This window comes from Archocentrus centrarchus, chromosome 24, assembly GCF_007364275.1.
Source record: "Archocentrus centrarchus isolate MPI-CPG fArcCen1 chromosome 24, fArcCen1, whole genome shotgun sequence".
Taxonomy (NCBI): domain Eukaryota; kingdom Metazoa; phylum Chordata; class Actinopteri; order Cichliformes; family Cichlidae; genus Archocentrus; species Archocentrus centrarchus.
Window position 1 is genome coordinate 28400143 of NC_044369.1, and position 20526 is coordinate 28420668.

The window sequence follows — 20526 nt, forward strand, 5'->3', positions numbered from 1 at the left end:
AAAGAAGGCTTTCCTGCTTTTTTTCCCCCTCGTCACCTGCACATTGTAAATAAACAGAGTCAAATTCTAACCTTGGAGTTCTGCTTGTTTGAGTCCACTAGCTCCCAGCCATGACAGTTGTAGCTGTGACAGTGGAAAAAGCTTCAAGTATAGATGTTCTTGAAAAAAAGCTACAGTTTCTAAAATAACCTTTGACCCTCTGGCTATAATGTTATTACTTCATCATTGTAGCTCATTACACCTTTGTATACAATTTTTGTTGTAGTTAGTGTATGGATCCTTGGGTTAAAAAGTATTTTGTGTGTCACAGGTTATTGTGCAGTGTTCTTGGTGTGTGTGTGTGTGTGTGTGTGTGTGTGTGTGTGTGTGGTGTGTGTGTGTGTGTGTGTGTGTGTTCCTGATGTTTAATCACTGGGCTGTGATAATGTCCATATCCAAGATAAAATTTTCCAAAAGGAGACAATAAAGGTTAAACATGGTTGACTCGCTCTCGTTTCGTGCTGCTCATTTTTATGTTGAGGCAGCGGAGGGTGCTGCCGGTGTTGTGCTATAAAGAGATTTTCAGTATGTGCCAAAAATGATTGCCTGCATTTAAATGGCTGTAAATGAGTTGTTGACCTATAATCTGCGAAACATGTCAAACATAGCTCTTATGAATGATATCAGGTCATTTTGAGCGAGAAAGAGCATTTGTATCAAAAGGTAGAAGCTGCAATCAGTTTCTGGCAGAGTGACTTTTATATATTCGTTTTTAATCAAGGTAAAAACTGTCATTGACATTAAAAATGTCCTTTTAAACAGAAATCTGGCTCAGAAGGCTGCAGAAATCAAAACAAATATAACATCACAGTTCTATAAAGATATTTTAAGTGGCCAAACAACACTGGATTGATTATAATGTATTTGCAATAACACAGACTGCTAAAGATTCTTGAAAAACAAGTTATTTCTTCATTTAATATATAAGCCCGTCATAAATTGTGCTGACTGCACAGCAAAGACATTACACATTAAAGCACATAGAAACATTGGAATCACTTTATGGCAGATGATCACTTTTTGGCACCAGCAGCTGTTGAATGTAACTAATAAAGTAACTTGTAATCTAACTTAGTTACTTCTAAAATTAAGTAATCAGTAATCTTTTTAAAGGAGCAATCAGTAATCGGATTACTTTTTCAAGGTAACTGTGCCATCACTAGTGATGGCAGATAACTGGTGATGGCAGATAACTGATGGCTACCTTTTGCAAGAAAAATCATTAGGATATATTAATTATGATAACCTTCTTCTTCTTCTTGTTAGTAGTAGTAGTGATCACGAAGTGAATTTGTTGTATTAATTTATTTTTGTTAGTTTCTTAGTGTATTTTTGGTCTCTCTTCGTTGTATTTTATGTACTGTTTTACATCTATATACCGTTTGGCGGTTTTATTTTGAAGGTAGAAAACGGAAGTTAAAACTTTTCCCCCCCAGGTGGTGTGCATACGGAACGTGCGCTGTGACAAACTTCCGTCAGGAATTGGACTACAAATATTCCCGGATCGTCGGATTCTTTTTTTTCGGTTGGTTGGGCTCTTCCAGCACCCTGTCTGTGAACTCCGGCCGCGGCAGGACTCGCTAAAACAGCCGCTTGTTGGAAAAGCTGAGCATAAATGCGCCGTCCGCCAGGTTTGTGTCAAAACTATGTTAGCGTTGTTTGAACAACGGTGTTCATCAAGTTTTGTTTTTACACTTTCCAGCCAGCCGGCTGGAAATTCAAACTTAAAACTGCGTCGGTTGTCGTGAACGTCACCACTACTGCGTACTAACGCACACCAGCGTTAACTAGTCAGGTTATTTTGCCAGACGTTAAATTTGCTGTAGTCTCCTACAAACAGGGAAACTGTTGCAAGGGTGGACTCGAGTTTCGCGTTTAACAGTTGGGTTATAATTGGGCGAGGCTCCGTCTAATCTGTGGACAAGCGAGTTAAAGTGGGACGTGATGGTCACACTTATCAACTGTTTTAAGTTTCACTGAACGTGTAACTACGTCTTAAACTGTGCACGTGTGTCGTAAATACGGACGGTATCATCGGTGTGTAAAGTTCCTGTCTGTGTGTAAGGTGTTTGTGTGCCTGGGCCGTCTGACAGTGCAAATAGCAGTGGCAGTTTTATTTATATAGCACATTTCCTTACATGGAAACACAGTGCGCTTAACATAGAAGATACAAACCTGTTTACAGTGAAAGCAGCAAAACAAAGACAAATCAGCAGCACCTGTGAAGCGCAGGGAGAATTAAAAGGTTTTTGCCTTATTGCCACCTTTTTCCATTTCTGCCCATTGCTTAACAAGACCTGTACTTTTAGACTAGTCCATGTATTGTAGGATCTTTTTTTTTTTTTTTTTCCCTTTAGCTTCATGTTTGTGTCAAAAGACAACAATACAGAACAGAAATGTCTTGTTTTTTTGTTTTTTTTACAGTGGAAGAAAACTAAACCTCAAGTTTAGGCTTTTTTATTATAGAAGTGAAACCTAATGTAGATCCTGCCTGCATTTGTGATGGAAACACAGGTAGTTCCACCAAAGGTTTTTGACCCCCGGTTCTGTGGATTACATTGGACACTTGCTGCTTTCTATATGGTTACTTAACACCCCTTCTCTCATTATCGGGAACATGTCCACTCTGACCTGTTCGCCCTATAACTTTGTGTGCCAACTTGTCTGTTTCCACAGCAGAATGAGTCTACGGGAAATCAGTGAGAACGTGAAGCTGGCCCGGGAATACGCCCTGCTGGGAAACTACAGCTCAGCTAGCGTTCTCTATCATGGGCTGCTTGAACAAATCAAGAAGTATGTGTACACAATGGGAGACAGCAGTTTTCAGCAGAGATGGCAGCAGGTAAATGTAGCGCTCATAATTTATCTGATCGTATGAGGAGGGAATTCCAACGTCTCTTATTTGTGTGTGTGCGTTATGTGTTTCTCTCTCAGCTGTGGCAAGAAATCAGTGAAGAGAATCAACAAGTTCAGGACATAATGTCAACTCTAGAGAACTTTCAGCTGGACACGACACCTGCCAAACCGAGCAGCCACGATGACTTTGAAATAAGGCCTTTGCATGTGGAGCAGAGGTACTGCATTGGTTATTTACATAAATCTATTTTCTGCTTATTCATTGCTTAGGAAATTTACTGTGCTTCCAGTTCTGACACTTTCTGAACACTGTATATCTGGTTCTGGTCTAATTTTGCAGTTTTCTGGATTGTGACGGGTGTTGTGTAAGCCAAGAACAATAGCTCTGATGTAGTCATATGATTGAGATCAGTGAACTTGAGCCTCTGTGAGCTTTTGTTCCTCCTCTGCCCTCCAGAAACATTTCTTGTAAACTTCAGTCTCTTTATTTTTTTTTTTTTCCTTCATTTTATTCTGGTTTTAACTGTTCTGGGGGTGCGCTGCTCAGCTCTTCAGTTTTTACCAGTTTGCCAACACGGCGTAAATAGTACGCAGCAGATGATGATCAGCCACTAACATGTAAATACAATCTGTTAGCCAATATCAGTCAAGAGGGGTCATATTTGCTATTACGCTGGTGTGTCCTAATAATGTTAATAATTTTGGTTGTATTACTATCTTTTCATTGAGCATTTCAATAATAATAACTCCATAATTAAATCTTAGTATGGCCTCAGTAGAATTTAGCTGACTTTTCCTGCAGGCTTGGACAGGTTGTTGATCGTGGTGACACTGACAGCAGCAGATTTACTTTCTTTAATTTTATTATGAAATTATCATTTTGATTTTGGCTTCTTAAATTGATCAGTGTGCTTGAAACATTTTTTGCTGCATCCTGTGTTGTGACACGAACATCTGAATGTGGATAATTTGTGTTATCGTTACTGGATAGAAGTCATTGTATCGTCAACACTTTTAGAGCTTAATTGCCACTTTGGCTTATGTGTGATGAACATGGCGACTGTTTCATTACTTTTTTTTTCTCCACATTTTGAACATCTCCCCCCCCCCCCCCCCCCACCCACCCCCCTCAACTGTTTGTGGCAGATGGCTGCCCCTCCCCAAAACCTGATTTAGACTTCTGTGCTGAATCTTTGTAGAGCCCCGTGTAAGTGGCTGACATTGTTGGCAGCATTTATGCTTGTGCAGATGCTTTATGTGTTAATTACCATGTGGTCCTGTCCCAGTGTTTTACATGTGGTGCCGGCCAGTAGAAACAAGTAAAATCCTGGGACTCTTCCCACCTGGGTCCTCGCTTTTTGTTGTGGTCAGCTCATTGTGGGTGCAAACATATTTGCCCCTCTAGTTGTTCCTCATGTCCATTCGGTTTCAACAATATTCATCCAGGAATTTGCTGATATTTGAGTCCTTATATTGATATGATTATAGTTTCTTATATTGAGACAATGATTGTTATTCTCTCACTGATAAAATTAAACTGTGCTTAAAAAGTAGCCGGAGATGCACAGGTGGGATCAGCCGTGCTGAACGTCGATCGTGTTCCTTATGTGTAGTTTTTTATTTCTCAGGAGGTGCACGTCAGGTTACGGCGGAGGGTTCAGAGGGCTTTCCGGTTACAGCGTAGAGTTCCCGCTGAAGTCTAAATTCCCAGTAAGCCTGGCTCTGCCAGAGGTCTCTTCCTGTTAAAAGGAAGTTCTTCTACCCCACCATTGTCAAATGCTGCTCACAGGGGATTGTCTGATTGTTCTTTCTCTCTAATATTGTCGACTCTTTGCCTTACAATATAAAATCACCTTGAGATGACTGTTGGTGCTATACAGTATAAATAAAACTTACTTGAATTGGGAGGGTGGAGTTATCTGCTAGTGCTAGCAAGCTTGGTTTGCAGACTGGGTCAATAAACTGTATGTTTGTAAGACAAAAACACACAAATCAGTGCTGAGTTAGAGTCTAATGAAATGCTAGCTTTTTACTCACTAAACCTAGCAGGTTATATTATTTGTCAGGCTACAGCTGCTTGTGTGGGAATTCCTGTCAGAGTGGCCATGAACAAAACAACAGTTTCTAGGTGGATGTGTTTTTTTTTAATCACCCACTGTACAGTCATAAAGAGCGAAATTATCCATAGAAACCAAAAATGCTTTTGTGCAGGCTGTAAACATGTTTGTCTCTGTCGTGTTGGCTGTTTTCATGGAACTGTCATTTAGGTGCTGGTTTCTGGTCCCCCCCGCCCCCCCATTCTCAGAAGTTGCTGGGAATGGAAACGGAAAGCAGATTGTGCTGAGAGTCTGGAAAAGTTGGAGCTGCTGGTGTTCCGATGTGGAACTTGAGCCATGGATTTAATAACTGTTGATTCCTCAGTCTACTGCCAGTGCTGAGCATTCCTTCAGCTCTCCCTGATGGATGAATACATCTCAGGACTGGGTGGACTTGTACTTATTACTGCTGAGGCTGTTTTGTGTGTTTGGCCATCAAAAAAATGCTAGTTTACAATCTTCAACGAGGACACTCACAAGAGATTCTTGATCGTTCACGTCCTTAACTTTTTTTTTTTTTTCTTTTAAGAAAATGTGGCATCAACTTAACTATAGCCAAATCAGACATTATGGTATTCAGCTCTTTAGTTGGCTTTTCTCTTGTCCGTGCTCTTGGTAAACACATTTGTATATGGGATTAAATGTCTGCAACAGACTGACTTGTCTAGGGGGTACCCCACCTCTCACCCTATGGTAGCTGGGATAATACTCCAGCCTCCCCGTGACCCTTGATTGGATAAGCGGAAGAAAATAGATGGATGGGATTAAATGTTGAAATTTAATACAACAACTAAATCAAAAAGAATGTTTAAAACCCCTCAAAATTAATGGCTTGCAGTTGAAATTAATGCCACAATCTTGCCTCTCTTTTCTCCAGACATTCTCCCTGTCCTGTCAGGCGTCCTTCGAACCCTTATAAAGACAGCAAACCTCCAAACAACCGCCTGAGTGTGGCTGTGAAGGCCCAGCAGAGGCACCTGCCCCGAGGAGCCAATGGCGACAGAAGCAGGCCTTCCAAGGGCAAAGAAAAGAGAGAACCCAAAGAGGCTGCCAGCAAAGCAAAGGATGATAAGGTGAACAACGTGTTGGTGGTTTCAGGTTGCAACACACCAGCGCCTTCTCTATTATAATACCACATAACATTCAGACACAAAGTACTGCTGATCAAACAGAATCACACGCTGTGTACTCACTGCCTAACCTGTCATTCCAGTTTGTTTTTTGTTTGTTTTTGTCAGGGGATTCATTCAGGGAACTGGGAAGAATATCTCTTTCTTATCCATCTACTTATTTTTATATTTAGTTATTGATTTTGTCTGCCTCTCAGAACAAGGGCGATGTCCAGGAGAAAGAAGCAAAGAGGTTTGATGGGGCAGGATATGATAAAGACCTCGTGGAAGCTCTGGAGAGGGATATTATATCTCAAAATCCAAATATTAAATGGTAGGTGAACTACATGAATGCTGATCATCAATATCTCCAACATCCAGCTGTATCAATATGGTGAACAGGTTGGGATTTCTTTCTTTCTTTCTTTTCTTTCTTTCTTTTTTGTTCATAAAAAAAGTCAGTTTAGTTTTTGATGTCAGGGAAACAGGCTAACACAAGACATTTAACATAAGAGAGCTAAGGGAAAACTACTTTCCACTGAAGTGGTGCTTAGAACTGATCTACAGAGAACTAGTTAATAACTTGAATGATTAATCTTTAGTCTTTGATCTTTCCTCTATTAAAGGAACTGCAGCTTTTTGGCACTTCTGCTCTGGCTTCACTTTATAGCCTCAGAGGCTGCCACGCTCTGCACCAGGCGGCAGCCTCGTAAGCACCTTGCTTACTTAGAATGTGTGTCCTGTAGAGGTTAATCCATCTTTCTTGGCATGAGTTTTCACATGTAATCTCAGTCTAACCTGTGTTACAGGGACGACATTGCAGACTTGGAAGATGCAAAAAAACTCCTCAAAGAAGCAGTCGTACTGCCGATGTGGATGCCAGCTTTTTTTAAAGGAATACGGAGACCCTGGAAGGTAGTGATCCCAACACTGGTTTGTCATTCCTTCTGTTGCATGTATTCCTTTTACATGGAAGTTCTTCTTTAGGGTGTACTTATGGTGGGACCTCCAGGCACAGGGAAAACACTTCTGGCTAAAGCGGTTGCCACCGAATGTAGAACCACGTTCTTCAACGTCTCCTCATCGACTCTGACCTCTAAGTACAGAGGAGAGTCTGAGAAGCTGGTTCGCCTTCTCTTTGAAATGGTAAGTTCAGATACATTGGACTGTCAGTGTTTTGTTTATAACTGTTTTTGTCATCATTAGTGGTATTTAATTTGTCAGGAATGAGTTAGTTTTAGAGCCCTCTAGTGGTTGAATTCACCCACTGCACCTTTAGTTCTAAAAGTGTCTCGTCTCATTTCACGTAGTCAATAAACTGAATAAAACCTGCTCTGACATTCAGTTAAGCAACTTTTGTGAACAAAATAACTTTGCCATATTCTTGTGTGTTAAACGTATAACAGTTTCTCTTAACATTAAAAAAAAAAAAAAAAAAAACACTTGTTTTTCTTGAACTGAGTCATTACACGTGTCCCTGTACAGGCACGTTTTTATGCTCCCACCACGATCTTCATTGATGAAATTGACTCGATGTGCAGCCGCAGAGGAACCTCAGAGGAGCATGAAGCCAGCAGGAGAGTGAAGGCAGAGCTGCTTGTGCAGATGGATGGTATAACATCTCTCCAGATGCTCAAAATCAATCAAAACGTTTACATGCAAAAATTTATTTGGTCTTAACATTTTCTTTTTCTGTTGAATGACTGAAAAATGGTTGAAAGAAGCTTCATTTGAATTATATGCAGTATTTTTATGTGTGTTAAATGTATTTGCCTCTCGGTGAAAACTTGTTTTGAGGGTTTTTCTGTTGTGGCTTTTGTGCAGGTGTTGGTGGAGCGTCTGAGAACGACGACCCTTCAAAGATGGTGATGGTCCTGGCTGCCACCAATTTTCCGTGGGACATTGACGAGGCTCTGAGGAGGCGCCTGGAGAAGCGGATCTATATTCCTCTTCCTTCAAGTACAACTGTTTTACTGATTCCCACTTTGTAGGCAATGAAATGTGAACATTGCCACAGAGTCCAATCTGACCTGTATAGTTCTTCAACAACCAAAAAGCATTTTGTTGAGCATGACGGAATAAACAAACTCTTTAGTTTCACATGTTTTAATAACTCGATAATAAAAGGGTCATAACAGATTAACTTACTAGCCTCGGTGGCAAACATCATCCGCTGAGCCCCCACATTTCTCACATTCCACTGATATGAAGCACACAGCTGACGGCACATCCAGCTTTTTAAAACTACCTTTCTGTTCCACTTAAAAAATTTTAAAAAGTAACTTAAACTCACGGCTGAATGCCGCCTGGTCCAATGTCTGCTATAGTCCCAACATAATCGGAAGCGCTAAATTGCTAACAATGCTGAGTAAATTATGACCTTTTTTTCTTCATCTAAATATTGCTGATGATAGCAGAAAATATTACATTTCCTCCTTGCTGTACTTACTGTTGGCTCTTTGTTTGCAGCCAAGGGGCGAGTGGAGCTGCTCAAGATTAACCTGAGGGAGCTGGAGCTGGCCAGCGACGTGGACTTGGACAAGATCGCAGAGCAGATGGAGGGTTATTCAGGAGCTGACATCACTAACGTGTGCAGGTCAGTGCATTTTTCAAAATGAAGTTTTTACACCAAGCTTAACACTGATATTAAATGTTGGCCGTGGTGGTTAAATGAGCTGTAGTCTTCATTCTGTTCGTGGCATTTGAGCATGTTTGGAAGCTCACATCAGTCAAATCGGTGATACATGTGACTGCCCTGCACTATTCTGTTTGTACTGTTGTATTTACTGTATGTTATATGTCTCGTACAAATGAGACTATCTGTCAGGACTGAGTTAGTTTTGGAGCACTCGAGTGGTTGCAAATCCACCTAACGCACCTTTTGAATTTCAGTCTCATTTCATAATCCTTTCTGAAGCCATCAGGTAAGGTGGACAACTAGCATTTCTACTGAGACATGAGTTAACTGTAACCTGAAACTCTCAGTTCAGAAGGTTAGCTGAGAAACTGATTTAAATATAGGTACCAGATCAGCTACAGGAGTGTTGATAAATAACTGAACTTACTAGAGCCGGCCGATATTGGATTTTTAAGGACGGATACAGATTTTGGGGGACTTTCTTGAAACATGAACAAATGTGTGTTTCTCTTCTTTACTACTTCTGTTTTCATAAATCAGTCGGGTTCTATAGCTTACCCACTCAGGGCGGTACTTTGCTACAGAAGACAGATTGCAATTCATCCGTGTTAGCGCTAAAGCTGGTGTTTGCTAACACCGTCCAAATGGCAGAAAGTTCAGTCAGATTTGAGCCCAAACCAGATTCTCCCTCTGAATCCATTACTCTGCTGATGTTTGTCAAAACCCTGTTCGCCCACACTGGCCTCTGTGCTTCCTGATTGTTAGCTAATGTTAATCTGCTGGCTAAAGTGGACAAATTGAAGTCTGATTGATTAGTGGACTCAAATCCTAATCTGCTGTTAGCCTGTGCCGCTTGCTTAAAACTTTATCTTCTTGGGTGCTGAAGAGAGACGTTGAATAATCTCCACAAATAGCTGCAACTTTTGGAATGTCAGTCTTTTGAAAAATGAATGTTTAAATGAAACTGCTGTTGTGTGATGGCGCAGGGATGCATCTCTGATGGCCATGAGGCGAAGGATCGAAGGCCTCACACCAGAAGAGATCCGTAACATTTCCCGGGATGAGATGCACATGCCCACCACCATGGAGGACTTTGAGTCGGCTCTGAGGAAAGTGTCCAAATCCGTTTCTGCAGCTGACCTGGAGAAGTACGAAAAGTGGATCGAAGAGTTCGGCTCCTGCTGATAAAAGTTTCAGCGAGCAGTTTAGTGTGAGGCTTCATGTTCCTCAAACAGTGGTGTGTGTGTGTGTGTGTGTGTGTGTGTGTGTGTGTGTGTGTGTGTGTGTCACGCTGAGTGCATTCCTGAATCAGCAGGCAGGTTTATTAACAATTGGAGCACCTGAAAAATGGCAACTCTTCCTTTTGTAAATGTGGACCTTGAAGCGTGTCTAAAGAAGAACGTGATGGGTGATACAATTCATGTTTGGACTCTGTGAAATCATTTCAGATTGATCCTGAACGTGCCATCAAAAATGTTAATAAATCAGATGTAGCTACAGGAAAAACTGACAATATGGAGGCAGCATTTCCCGAAACACACTAAGTGCCAGAAATGTTATATTATTTTGTCATGTTGTGGTTTTTTTTTTTTTTTTTTTTTGTGTTCTTCTGTTGCACTTGATGTTATTTTGAACCATATGGTTCTTTAACACTTTCTTTCTTATGAACATTAAACTAAGAAGCCATTTCTATAAATAAATTATTTAATAACATTGCCGTATGTGTAAGTTAATTTATTACTAAATATATCTGCTGGGGGGGGGGGAGATCCTACACTCAGAGTTTACGCCCCCCCCCAACCAAAATGGTTTAACTTGACTATAAAGAACAGAGGAGTCATATTTGACCCAAGGGCAAGATCAGTGTCAAAAACCCCTGCAAACTGACCCTGCAACGGACATCCCTGAAGCTCCACCTCCTGCTCAAACCTCCATGAGTGCAGCCAGCAGCCGAGGTTTCAAAGTACACAAAGCAGCTGCACCGAGGCCCAGCACAAGATCTAAGATGAATCTGAAGCGGCTCAATAGAGTTCAAGAATGATGCTGGGAGTGAGCAAAATGGAAACTAAATGTGAAAACAGTCACAAATTTAAAGAGCGGGAAAACTGGAGTTTTTTGTTTTTACACATTTGTTACGGTTGTACTGGTCCAGCCCACCGTGCTGTGTGGCGCCTATGAGCTAAGATCTCTATAAGTACGATACTTGTTATCTACAGGCACTTTGTATCCTATTCTCAGTCTTGTGGCTGTTTGTCAGTGAGATTACACAAAAACTAAGTTAAATTTAATGAAAATTGGAGATTCAAAGTTTCGTTGATCTGGATCACTTTAAATTGCAAAGGTGCTGAACTACACCAAGTATTCTTTTAGTTTTATGGCTGTAGTCTCACATGTGTAAAGTTGTCCTATGATGTGTGCTTGCTCTGCAACACCTGCATAAATGGCAGGACTCGTGTTCACCTGTGAAACCTTGAGATGACCAATATTGTGGCTCATCAGTTTGCACAGCAACACAGATGAACTTCAAACTAATTAGATTTATTATTGTTTGGCTTTTTTTTTTTTTTTTTTTACAGCACCTTCATTTGTAAGCCTCAACATGAAGTGTAGAAAATCTGACAAACTTGTGTAGTGCTCGATTAAAAATTCACTAATGGAGGTTTTCTCAGATACAGTTATCAGAGAATACATCGTGATGGTCTTAAGGAAAGCTTTTAATTAGCATGATGTTAGACCCAAACACAGTCCAGCTGTAATTCATACAATGTTTGCAAACACATGTCAAAAAGGATGTCACACCGATATAACAAAGACCAAATTAAAACGTTCATATTGTCGTTTAACTCACCAATTTGGTGTCACGTACAGCACTCTGTCGCACACTTCAAGTTGGAACATGAGGCCGACTCCAACACTGTTAAGTCATCGTGCAGTTTCCTAGTTTTCATGGATAACTTGCTGATGGAGCACCAAACTGCATTCACTAGCTACACTACACATGCACCTTTTTGCTAACACAGTACATCATGCACCCTGCAGTTTAACTGAGCCTTAGGGGGACAAACTCATGACCTCACAAGCTGATCTTTTGGGGTGTCTTTGAAAAATCATCACAAGTATTAGAACAATAATACAACACACACACCCAATATAAATATATGTGTGTGTGTGTGTGTGTGAGAGACAGATGCTGAGTTTAGGATTAATGAAAACTCAGCCTGTCCACCTGTTTGAGCCTTAACTTAACCCTGAAAACCACGTTTACCAGGTAACACGCTGCACACCTGTCCGGCTCTGGAGCTATGTTTGAGATAACAGATCAACACATCTAAATCTCCAACACCTGCTGACTGTTTTTTTCTTTTTTTTTGGAAAATATTCACGTCACCATGACATGAAGTCATCTGCACCCAGCTGGTAACCACCTTTGTGTGACTGCTGATCTCGGGGTAAGTGAAGCCACAGATAACAGCTACTGTGCAGTACAGGCCACTGACGTGATAGTGAGGACATGCAGATTTGTTCTTTCAACAACAATTTACACACTGAAATTGTGATCAAGTCTTATTACATCAGTCTACTCGTAGTAGTTTGATATTTGTAGAGTGCATAGACATTCTGAACAACTTCACTGACATTCTCCAATATTAGTAAAGGGAAGCCACACACAAATCCGATTGAAGTAGACCGCATATTCCTCCTTCCCATCAAAGAATCCCTATAAAAGAAACTGAGGCACAGTGGGGGGAAAAAAGACAATCAACAGATGAACCTCAATAAATGCAGTCAAAGGGAGACCCAGAAATGGGAGAATCTGACACAGTAATCTGCATCGCTTTGTCTTTCTTTATTAATTCCTCAGACATTTCTAAAGCAGCAGATGTAAGCAACCATCGCGTCTTTGCCTCAGTTTAATTTTAAATATATATAAAGTATTTAGTGCACTTAGAGGCGTCTTCATTTTTCCAGTTGTAGGGGAAGAATTCTGGAGGACAAAAAAACATATATAAGGCTAACAAAAATATGGGCTGTAAAGAACTGCTAAATACACAGAGTGTTTTCAGGGAATTCTTAAGTGCTTCAGTGCAGTTCCTAAAATGCTCAGTTTGTCCATCCTTCTAGGTTAAGCCCACTGCATCTAGTTTATTCCTTTAAACCTGAATCTACCCTAAACTGCACTGCCAAATTATCAGCCTGGGAGCAGGCAAAGCCTCTTGAGGAAATGGGGAGATTTTCCAAAAGGATCACACCCTGAAAAACATTTCTACACACCCACTGGTAAAACACTGCCCCCTGGTGGTAAAGGTTTTAATACTGAGTTGATCACATCGCGGCTACAAGGGAAGACAGAAAATGTGGGAACTGGTTGAGCTGAACTGTTTTACGACTACCAAACAGACCCGTTACAGTTGTTGAGGTCTGTGTGTCGGTGACGTGTGTAACATTTGTGGGCAGGTGCATGGCAGACTGTTTCACAGGGCGCAGGGGCTGCAGCCACAGGGCAGATTTAAAGCAGTACTACAAATGAAGCCTAAGCAGTCCCTAAAACCACAAGTTGCTGTTGTTTAGGTTTGAAGGTTTGAAACAGACATTCAGCTCATTTAATAATGTTTTGGACCTTGTAGCTCCTGGTAATGTAACTGTAAGCTTTCCGCACTTAAATCTCATCGTATCATGAGGAGATTCAGCACTACAAATCACTCCCTTTGTTCCCAATTTTGAGGGATTGGCCTAAACTAACATTAACTTAGCTTCTGTTTTGTGGCTAATGAAAAGATCATGAAAGCGTAAAGTGACATGGAAAGCTGCGGTGCTTCACAGATCAGAACAAAACCAGGCCATGCCAAACCGCAGCTCAAAGAACAAATAGGAACAAACTGGAGGAGCTGGTCGAGTCAGTCTTCATTCAAGGCTTCTTCTCTTCTTCCTCTACTTCTATTTCCATGTTCTCTAACAGATTGTGCTTTTCATCCTCTGGCATCACAGGGATGGGGTTTACATGAAAAATGTGCCTGAAAAAACAGAAAATAAAAAGCGTGTTGGAAGTAATCACAGGGTGCATCATGATATTACCATGAAACAAACCGAGCGGCAGCCTCTGGGTCCCAAAAATGAAGCCAATGCCAAAAACTGCAGTTTCTCTAATGGGCACCTGAGGCCAGCACCAAAAACAAGTCAAATTCCCAAAGACTCCCATGTTAAAACAGCCACATTTACAGCAAACATAAACATGCTTACAGCTTCTACAAATGAATATATCCCTTGATAACAACTGTATGGTGGTTTTTGTAACTCACTCATTTGGTTTTGGACGTTCAAAGGTGTGTGTGTGTGTGTGTGTGTGTGTGTGTGTGTGTGTGTTGGGGGGGGCTGCTAGCTGAAGTGGGCCCACCTCCAGTGTTTCTGCTGTCAGTACAGACCGTCCAAGACGTTTGCCCATCTGTTCAAATTCTAACCGGTTACTTAGCACTACGTGTGTCAGCACAGCATGAATGCCGCTTTCTAACCAGCCTTGCTACCATTAGCAACGTAGCACTCCACCCTCTCATTCACATCTGGTGGCAGTAAAGAAACCAACAGGTGAAAACACTTTGGCTGCATCCATCTGTGAGCTGTGCGACAAACTCACTTCTGTTCACAAGTTGGGAAGAACACGTCTAAGATTTTGACGACGACTGCCGATCCGACAACGCCGACCACCACCACCCACATAACCAGGAAGAAGACAGGCAGGGATTCGGAGCAGAAGCGCCGCAGTCGCTCCCTGGTTTGCTCTACCCACTGACACATGGCCTGCGGAGAGGATTGACAGATATTAGGATATTATGGAAGAGATTTCCAAACAACGCGAGAAGATGTGTGCACACTTTTTGAAGTTAGAAATGTCCAAATGGAGAGATCACATGCTTTTAACTGCAGATAGCATCATTTCCCTCCTTGTATGGCTAATTTAGTGTTGTTTGTATTAGCAATATTACTCATTATTTTCTCCTGACAGTATTAAATAACTGCAAAGTTTGACATTTTTCCAGATCTTTCATTTTGATCCTCCTGGAACGATCCCAAATATGTAAACTCAAACCACGTTTAAAAAGGGACTTATTATGCTCAATTCTGGCTCCCTGTTTTTATTCTGAGACTCCAATGAGTAGCTTTGTGTGATTACAGTTTAAAACAATCATTATTTATTTTATACTGGGCCTTGGTTCATGCTCTATATTAAACCCTCCTTTTACCTTCTGAGCCTGTGTGTACTGTATGAATCTATCTGCAGACTTGTACTTACAGAGTAAGATGATATGAATTCGTTGGGTGGAGTTTCCATCTGATTCTGATCGGGCTGGCTCGGGTAACTGTCATCAAGTTCATCATCAAATCTGACATCATACAGCAAGTCGGGGTCCATACGCAGGGGGGTCTCTGGGAGCTTTCCAGGGGCTGCGATCTCTTCCCGGGTGGTCTCTGTGTGCTTCAGAGGATACTGGCTGGTGGTCTGAGAGATCAGTTGCTCTTCATCTGATTTGAAAAGTGCCAAAAAATGAGATCACATACTAAACTGGGCAGCTGTCGAGTAGCTTCCTGATGATAATGGACACAAAAAGCAAACCTGTTCTAGAATTCGGTGGATCTGTGACAACCACATCATTTTCTCTGGGAATCCTGAAGATCTCACTGTGTCCGATGGGGTAGATGTTGGTGAACTGAGCCAGCTTCTGGAAATCTGGGCTCATCAGTATTTTCACCTCACACATGTCAGGCTGCTGGACCTGAATGACATAAAAGCATGTAAAAAAAACAAAAAAACAATGCAACAACTTTTTAAAATAATAAACAATTAAAAATACTTCAGAAAAAAATACAGACTAGTGGCACATTCAAATACAACATGTATACTCAAGCTGCCTTTTTAATGCATATTTTTCTTACCGTCCTCACTCTCAAAAGGGGAACCTCACAATATATTTGGAATTTTACTTGAATGACAAAAAATAGAGGAAGATGAACTGTTTTGTTCACTTAGTGTCTGCAGTCATCAGTCTATGTAAAAGTTTGAAGAAGCTCCACCACTACTGGTTCTGCTCTCGGTACCTTAGACTGCATGCAAAATAGACCCAGCCGCCATAATGTCTGCAAATCTATTTCCAGTTTCTGCATAAGCACACAGTCTTTAACTGTGAACTTTGTGTGAGCAGTCTGAAGCCTTTTGACTTCCAGGAAACACTTGTGTATGTGCTGATCTTGAAGCTTTCGCCACGTTTAATATAAGCAATCAGCATTGTAACAGAAAACAAGGAAAAAGTATCACAGACACTCTTTAAGGACACAACAGTATTGTACATTTTGAGAAAAAGGAAACCAAGTTCTATAAGTACTTTCTCAGTGATTACATTTCAGCAACTTGAGTGAAAAAGATTTTTGGATACACTTGGAATATGATTTCAGTTATATCACTCAATGAAAACAAAACAGAAACTGACGTTCAAACTGCACAGAAGAGCCGTAAGATTAGTGTTTACCTCTTTGCCATCCATCTCTATCACTTCACTGAAGACCTGAAGAGCCAACACCTCCTCTGAGCTGCTGTACAGCCTATTCTGGCTCACCATCACCCGGGTGACGGTGGACACCAAGTCCCCAGACTCAAACTCGCTGCTTCCATTGACACTGTCCACTGGAAGGTGGTGGTGGGGAGTACCGGAATTAGAGGTTGAAATGTCAGCCAAGAAATCCATCAGTTAATCTAAACCATTAAAAACGGCTGAAATTATGCATCGAGTGAAAATGCAAACATTTGCTGTTTTGTTAATTTCACCATGTAAGCTGAATATATGACACCTTAATCATAAAGAATATGTTTTGTCATCATTTCTGAACAAAAGATCAGTGAGGCAGGTGTGCGCACTGAAAAAATAAGGAGAGTGGGACAAAATACACTAAATAATACAGACGTCCCTTTAAAAGCAAAAGCTGAAGCGTAGTCTAACCAGTCTCCACAAGATAAGTGTGAGGACCTTGTGCACAACTGAGCACAAGGATAAGAACTTGTAGCGTGAGAAACAGACATTTCACAGGCTCCAACTGGCAGCTTCAATAGGGCATATTTTCCACTGACTGTTTTTCTTGTGTGAATCTTCATCTTTTATTGGCCCGTCTCAGATATCGCACACAGTTTTGTTCAAAGGAACTCTGCTTAGAAGCCCAACATCCTGAAGTCATCTCGTCACTGATGGCATTAGGCTCCTGTTTTATAGGTGCACTTTAATGAAGCTGCCAGCTGAAGACTTGTAAGGCCGAACACTCAAATGTTTTTCAGTTGTTCACCAGCTCCTCAACTGGTCAGATGTGTTGCTTCGTTAATCAGCAGTACAGTTTTGAAAAGGTCTTCCTAATGACCACTTAGCCTTTTAAAATGATAAACTTGCCTGGAACCCACGACTCCATATGCCTATATGGGTATTCCATTAAAAACCATTAATGATTTATGATTATTCAGAAGTCCGTTATCATTGACATTTCCAATCAATGTAATGCTACTTCTCTTTTAAGTGAACTTATGTCAATGTCCAGCTCTGCTTTTTTCAGTTCAATTCAATTTTATTTATGTAGCACCAAATCACAACAACAATCGCCTCGAGGATCTTTACACTGTAAGTTAAAGACCCTACAATATCAGAGAGAAAACCCCAACAATCAGACAACCTCCTATGAGCAAGTATTTGGCAACAGTGGGAAGGAAAATCTTCCTTTTAACAGGAAGAAACCTCCTGCTGAACCAGGCTCAGGGAGGGGCAGTCATCTGCTGTGACTGGCTGGGGGAGAGGGGAGGGAAAGCGGACAAAAAAATGGATCATGGAAGAGAGCCAGCAATAATAACTAATGATTAAATGCAGAGTTGTGTATAAACACATTTTTATTCTTGGACTCTACTAAACTAACGTAACATGACTCACAGTTCAAAATAATCCGTATTTATCTTATACTGAGCCTTGGTGCTGCCCTTCAGTTCATCTGCTGTCTGAAACAAACTGTTTTGAAACTTTGATGATATTTAATACGATAATCCACGATACACTAAGTATTTGCTCGTCTGCCTGTCATTTATCTGAGTGTCAGCTGAAACAATCTGATATGCATTTGAAATCACTCGATTAAACAAATGGATTAGGAGAAATGAAAGCAACTGCACTGAATTTATAGCGACAGGAATACTTAAATTTGTATTTGTGTATTTCTCCTGAGTAAAACAATATGATTTAGGACTTAAATGAATGTGAGGAAAACTCACAGAGAAGCGCTTGGCAGTTGAACCGAGTGACCCCTGACAGCTCCACTGGGACGTCATTGACCAGCACCTGCTCTTCACCCACCGATATGTTTAAATTTATCTGAAAAGAAAAGACGACCAATTGTCACAGTCTGTACTTACAGAAAAAGAACCTTTGCTTACTGAGCAGTGTAACTGTGTACCTGTAGGTTGTTAGAATCTTGCAGCTGTGCATCTGCCAGTGTCCCCGCTGTCACGTTAATAAGGATGTTTTCCTATGGAGGTTGATGAGTACAAGTGAAACAAGGTGCTTGTCAGTCAGGTTATTTCCTGTACAGGCAGCTGGGCTCTATTCCAGCAAGCAGATTCAACAAACTGAGTTTAGAAATAAACTCTGAGATTTGCAGAACAGGTGATCACGGTTAGTTCAATCAGCTGAGTATGTTCCCACTGAGTATATAGCACGTGCGTGAGTAGAGAAAGCAAGCCGTCATGAATGGAGCTCCAATTCCAGGATTCAATAAAGAGCAGAGCCTCCATTTTAATCCAGTGAACTGAGGAATATGAATGTGTATCAGTGTGAACTGTGACTTTTATCTTAAAAAACAGGAGAGAAGAAAAGAGTCATTTTACTAAGTTTGGGCCACTCTGCCATCATCTTAGACACATAAGTTTTGTTTTATACTGTCTATGGTCTTCATTTACCCAACCTGGAGGAGTCGTAATTTTACATCTGATTTGATGCAATTATTCAGCTGTAACCTGACAGGAGCAAAATGTGTTTGTTTTTCTTTAAATAGAGGATTTCATTATTTCTCCCATGGATAAAAAATGCTTAGTAAAACTAGCAGAAACACTGCTTTAATGTTGCCCAGTTTATAATATGATCTAATATTAGCCTTCACTAATACGTGACGGCTCTCTTACAGTCACAGCAGAGATGATGTTACTGTAATAATAACTGTAGCAATAACTGTTTTACAGTTAACTCAAAAAAATGCAGGGCAACTTTTCACATCTGTAATGAATGTAATGTTTCATCAGCAAAGGCAAACAAGAAATGCCTAAGCTTTTACAGAGCTGCCTACATGCTGCTTAGATAGTTCAGTATAATTATGAAAGGAGACATTTTAAATGAGGAATACAAATCGTGTTGGGACAAAATAAGCCACTATGAACGGATCAAAAACAGATCCAGACAGAATGAGTTGGGAAATGGCTGGATCTGGATTGCATCCAATTCTGGACTTGATCCAATATGAATCTGTGATCTTCATCCGCTGTGCAAGAGGCAGACACAGTTTACTGATCCATTATGGATCTTATGATACCTTTGGACTGCTGGATCCAGTTCAGAGTCATTGGATATCTGAGTAGACCCACTGAAACTGACTTACAGGATATTCACTGGAAAATATGTTGATAATTATCAGGCAGACATTGAATTTCAGACACTCTACCTCTCAAAATGCTGATCGACATCATTTAATGACTGAATCCTAGTCTGTGAACACATTTCAACATTAAATATAAGTTAGACTGTCTGCAGCCTGCTTCTAAAAAGCCACTTTAACAAACATTTACTTCTTTTTAAAATCTTAAGTCACTTCAGCCTCCTGATCACTCAAACATTCACACCATCTTCAAGATCTCAGCTGTGAAACATATTTTTCCATCAGTGTGACCAATTACAGGAAAACTGTAAAACTTTCCAGGGAAACTGGCTGACAGTCAGACAGCTGCATCAGTTGTCTGTCAGAGTTAGAAAGGTGGGGACCTAGGGCACCTGGGTGGCTTAGTGGTAAAGCCGGCGACCACATACATATGCCGCGATGCGGTGCGGGCGGCACGCGTGCCCGCGTTGTCTTCCCCTGTATCTTTACCCCATTTCCTGTCGCTCTCCACTGCCCATAAAAGCTGCTGTGGCTAAAAAAAAAAAAAAGATGGGGACCTATCCTTTGGGGTTTATTCTGAGCTGATAACACATCGCTGTCTCCGTGCTTGTTTTGATAATAAAAGCGTTCACGATAAGTACAAAAAATAAATAACTAATGTCTAATTTAATAAGTGAAAACGCTCCGCTATGTGCTTTGCTCGCGGAGGAGGAGGAAGGGAGGAGTCTTCACTAAAACCTGCCAGTAAGCAGGTTAAGTTAACAGAATCTGTTACATCGGGAACTGACTCAGAGTTTACGTTAACTCTCTTTCTGGAAAAGAATACTTGGAGTTTTCCTCACTCAAGGTTAACAAACTCAGCGCTATTGGCTAAACCTGGTTCCTGGAAATAGGGCCCTGGAGGCTGAGTAAGCTAACGCGACACTGACATTATCAAGTGAGCTCAATATATTTGCAACTTCCGTGGCTCTTACCGTATTCAGCTGCCCAGTTGACGACTCTGTGCGAGTAGCCGAGACAAAAAGAAATAATATAACACAAACTGTCGACCCTCTCATTTCCATTTTGAGTTAACTTGCCAGCAGGAAACAGCGGCGGGGTAGCTAAAACAAAAACATTGAGCAACACA

At 41.0% G+C, this 20526-nt stretch overlaps 2 protein-coding genes across 4 annotated transcripts; one reads left to right on the forward strand and one right to left on the reverse strand.

Annotated features, from left to right (window-relative positions):
- Positions 1 to 1476: 1476 nt before the first annotated feature.
- Positions 1477 to 14077, forward strand: katna1 (katanin p60 (ATPase containing) subunit A 1). Of its 3 annotated transcripts, XR_004019207.1 has the most exons (12): positions 1477 to 1670; positions 2716 to 2881; positions 2974 to 3113; positions 5869 to 6064; positions 6319 to 6434; positions 6910 to 7015; positions 7088 to 7246; positions 7586 to 7712; positions 7925 to 8059; positions 8570 to 8696; positions 9725 to 10023; positions 14060 to 14077. XR_004019207.1 is itself a non-coding variant. In XM_030722195.1 (11 exons), exons 2-11 carry the CDS (start codon positions 2720 to 2722, stop codon positions 9921 to 9923), a joined length of 1467 nt encoding a protein of 488 aa, XP_030578055.1. In that variant the 5' UTR covers positions 1477 to 1670; position 2719; the 3' UTR covers positions 9924 to 10469. The 3 variants fall into 3 exon arrangements, 2 of the variants coding, with proteins under 2 accessions (XP_030578055.1, XP_030578054.1); XM_030722195.1 differs by lacking the exon at positions 14060 to 14077 and having other exon boundaries at positions 2719 to 2881; positions 9725 to 10469; XM_030722194.1 differs by lacking the exon at positions 14060 to 14077 and having other exon boundaries at positions 9725 to 10468.
- Positions 12100 to 20526, reverse strand: ginm1 (glycoprotein integral membrane 1). The gene is made up of 8 exons (XM_030722197.1): positions 20372 to 20526; positions 18207 to 18278; positions 18025 to 18124; positions 16256 to 16410; positions 15346 to 15505; positions 15025 to 15254; positions 14368 to 14531; positions 12100 to 13750 (listed from the first exon to the last, which is right to left on the reverse strand). The coding sequence occupies exons 1-8, from the start codon at positions 20459 to 20461 to the stop codon at positions 13645 to 13647; spliced, it is 1077 nt and encodes a 358-aa protein (XP_030578057.1). The 5' UTR covers positions 20462 to 20526; the 3' UTR covers positions 12100 to 13644.

Bases quoted from the DNA above. Each gene is read 5' to 3' on its own strand.
- katna1 (XM_030722195.1), top strand. From the start codon at position 2,720: ATGAGTCTACGGGAAATCAGTGAGAACGTGAAGCTGGCCCGGGAATAC. The intron at 2,882-2,973 runs GTAAATGTAGCG...TTTCTCTCTCAG, and splicing joins TTCAGCAGAGATGGCAGCAG to CTGTGGCAAGAAATCAGTGA. The intron at 6,065-6,318 runs GTGAACAACGTG...TCTGCCTCTCAG, and splicing joins GCAAAGCAAAGGATGATAAG to AACAAGGGCGATGTCCAGGA.
- ginm1 (XM_030722197.1), bottom strand. From the start codon at position 20,461: ATGGAAATGAGAGGGTCGACAGTTTGTGTTATATTATTTCTTTTTGTC. The intron at 16,411-18,024 runs GTGAGTTTTCCT...ACCACCTTCCAG, and splicing joins CAACTGCCAAGCGCTTCTCT to TGGACAGTGTCAATGGAAGC. The intron at 14,532-15,024 runs GTAAGTACAAGT...TCCTCTCCGCAG, and splicing joins AATTCATATCATCTTACTCT to GCCATGTGTCAGTGGGTAGA.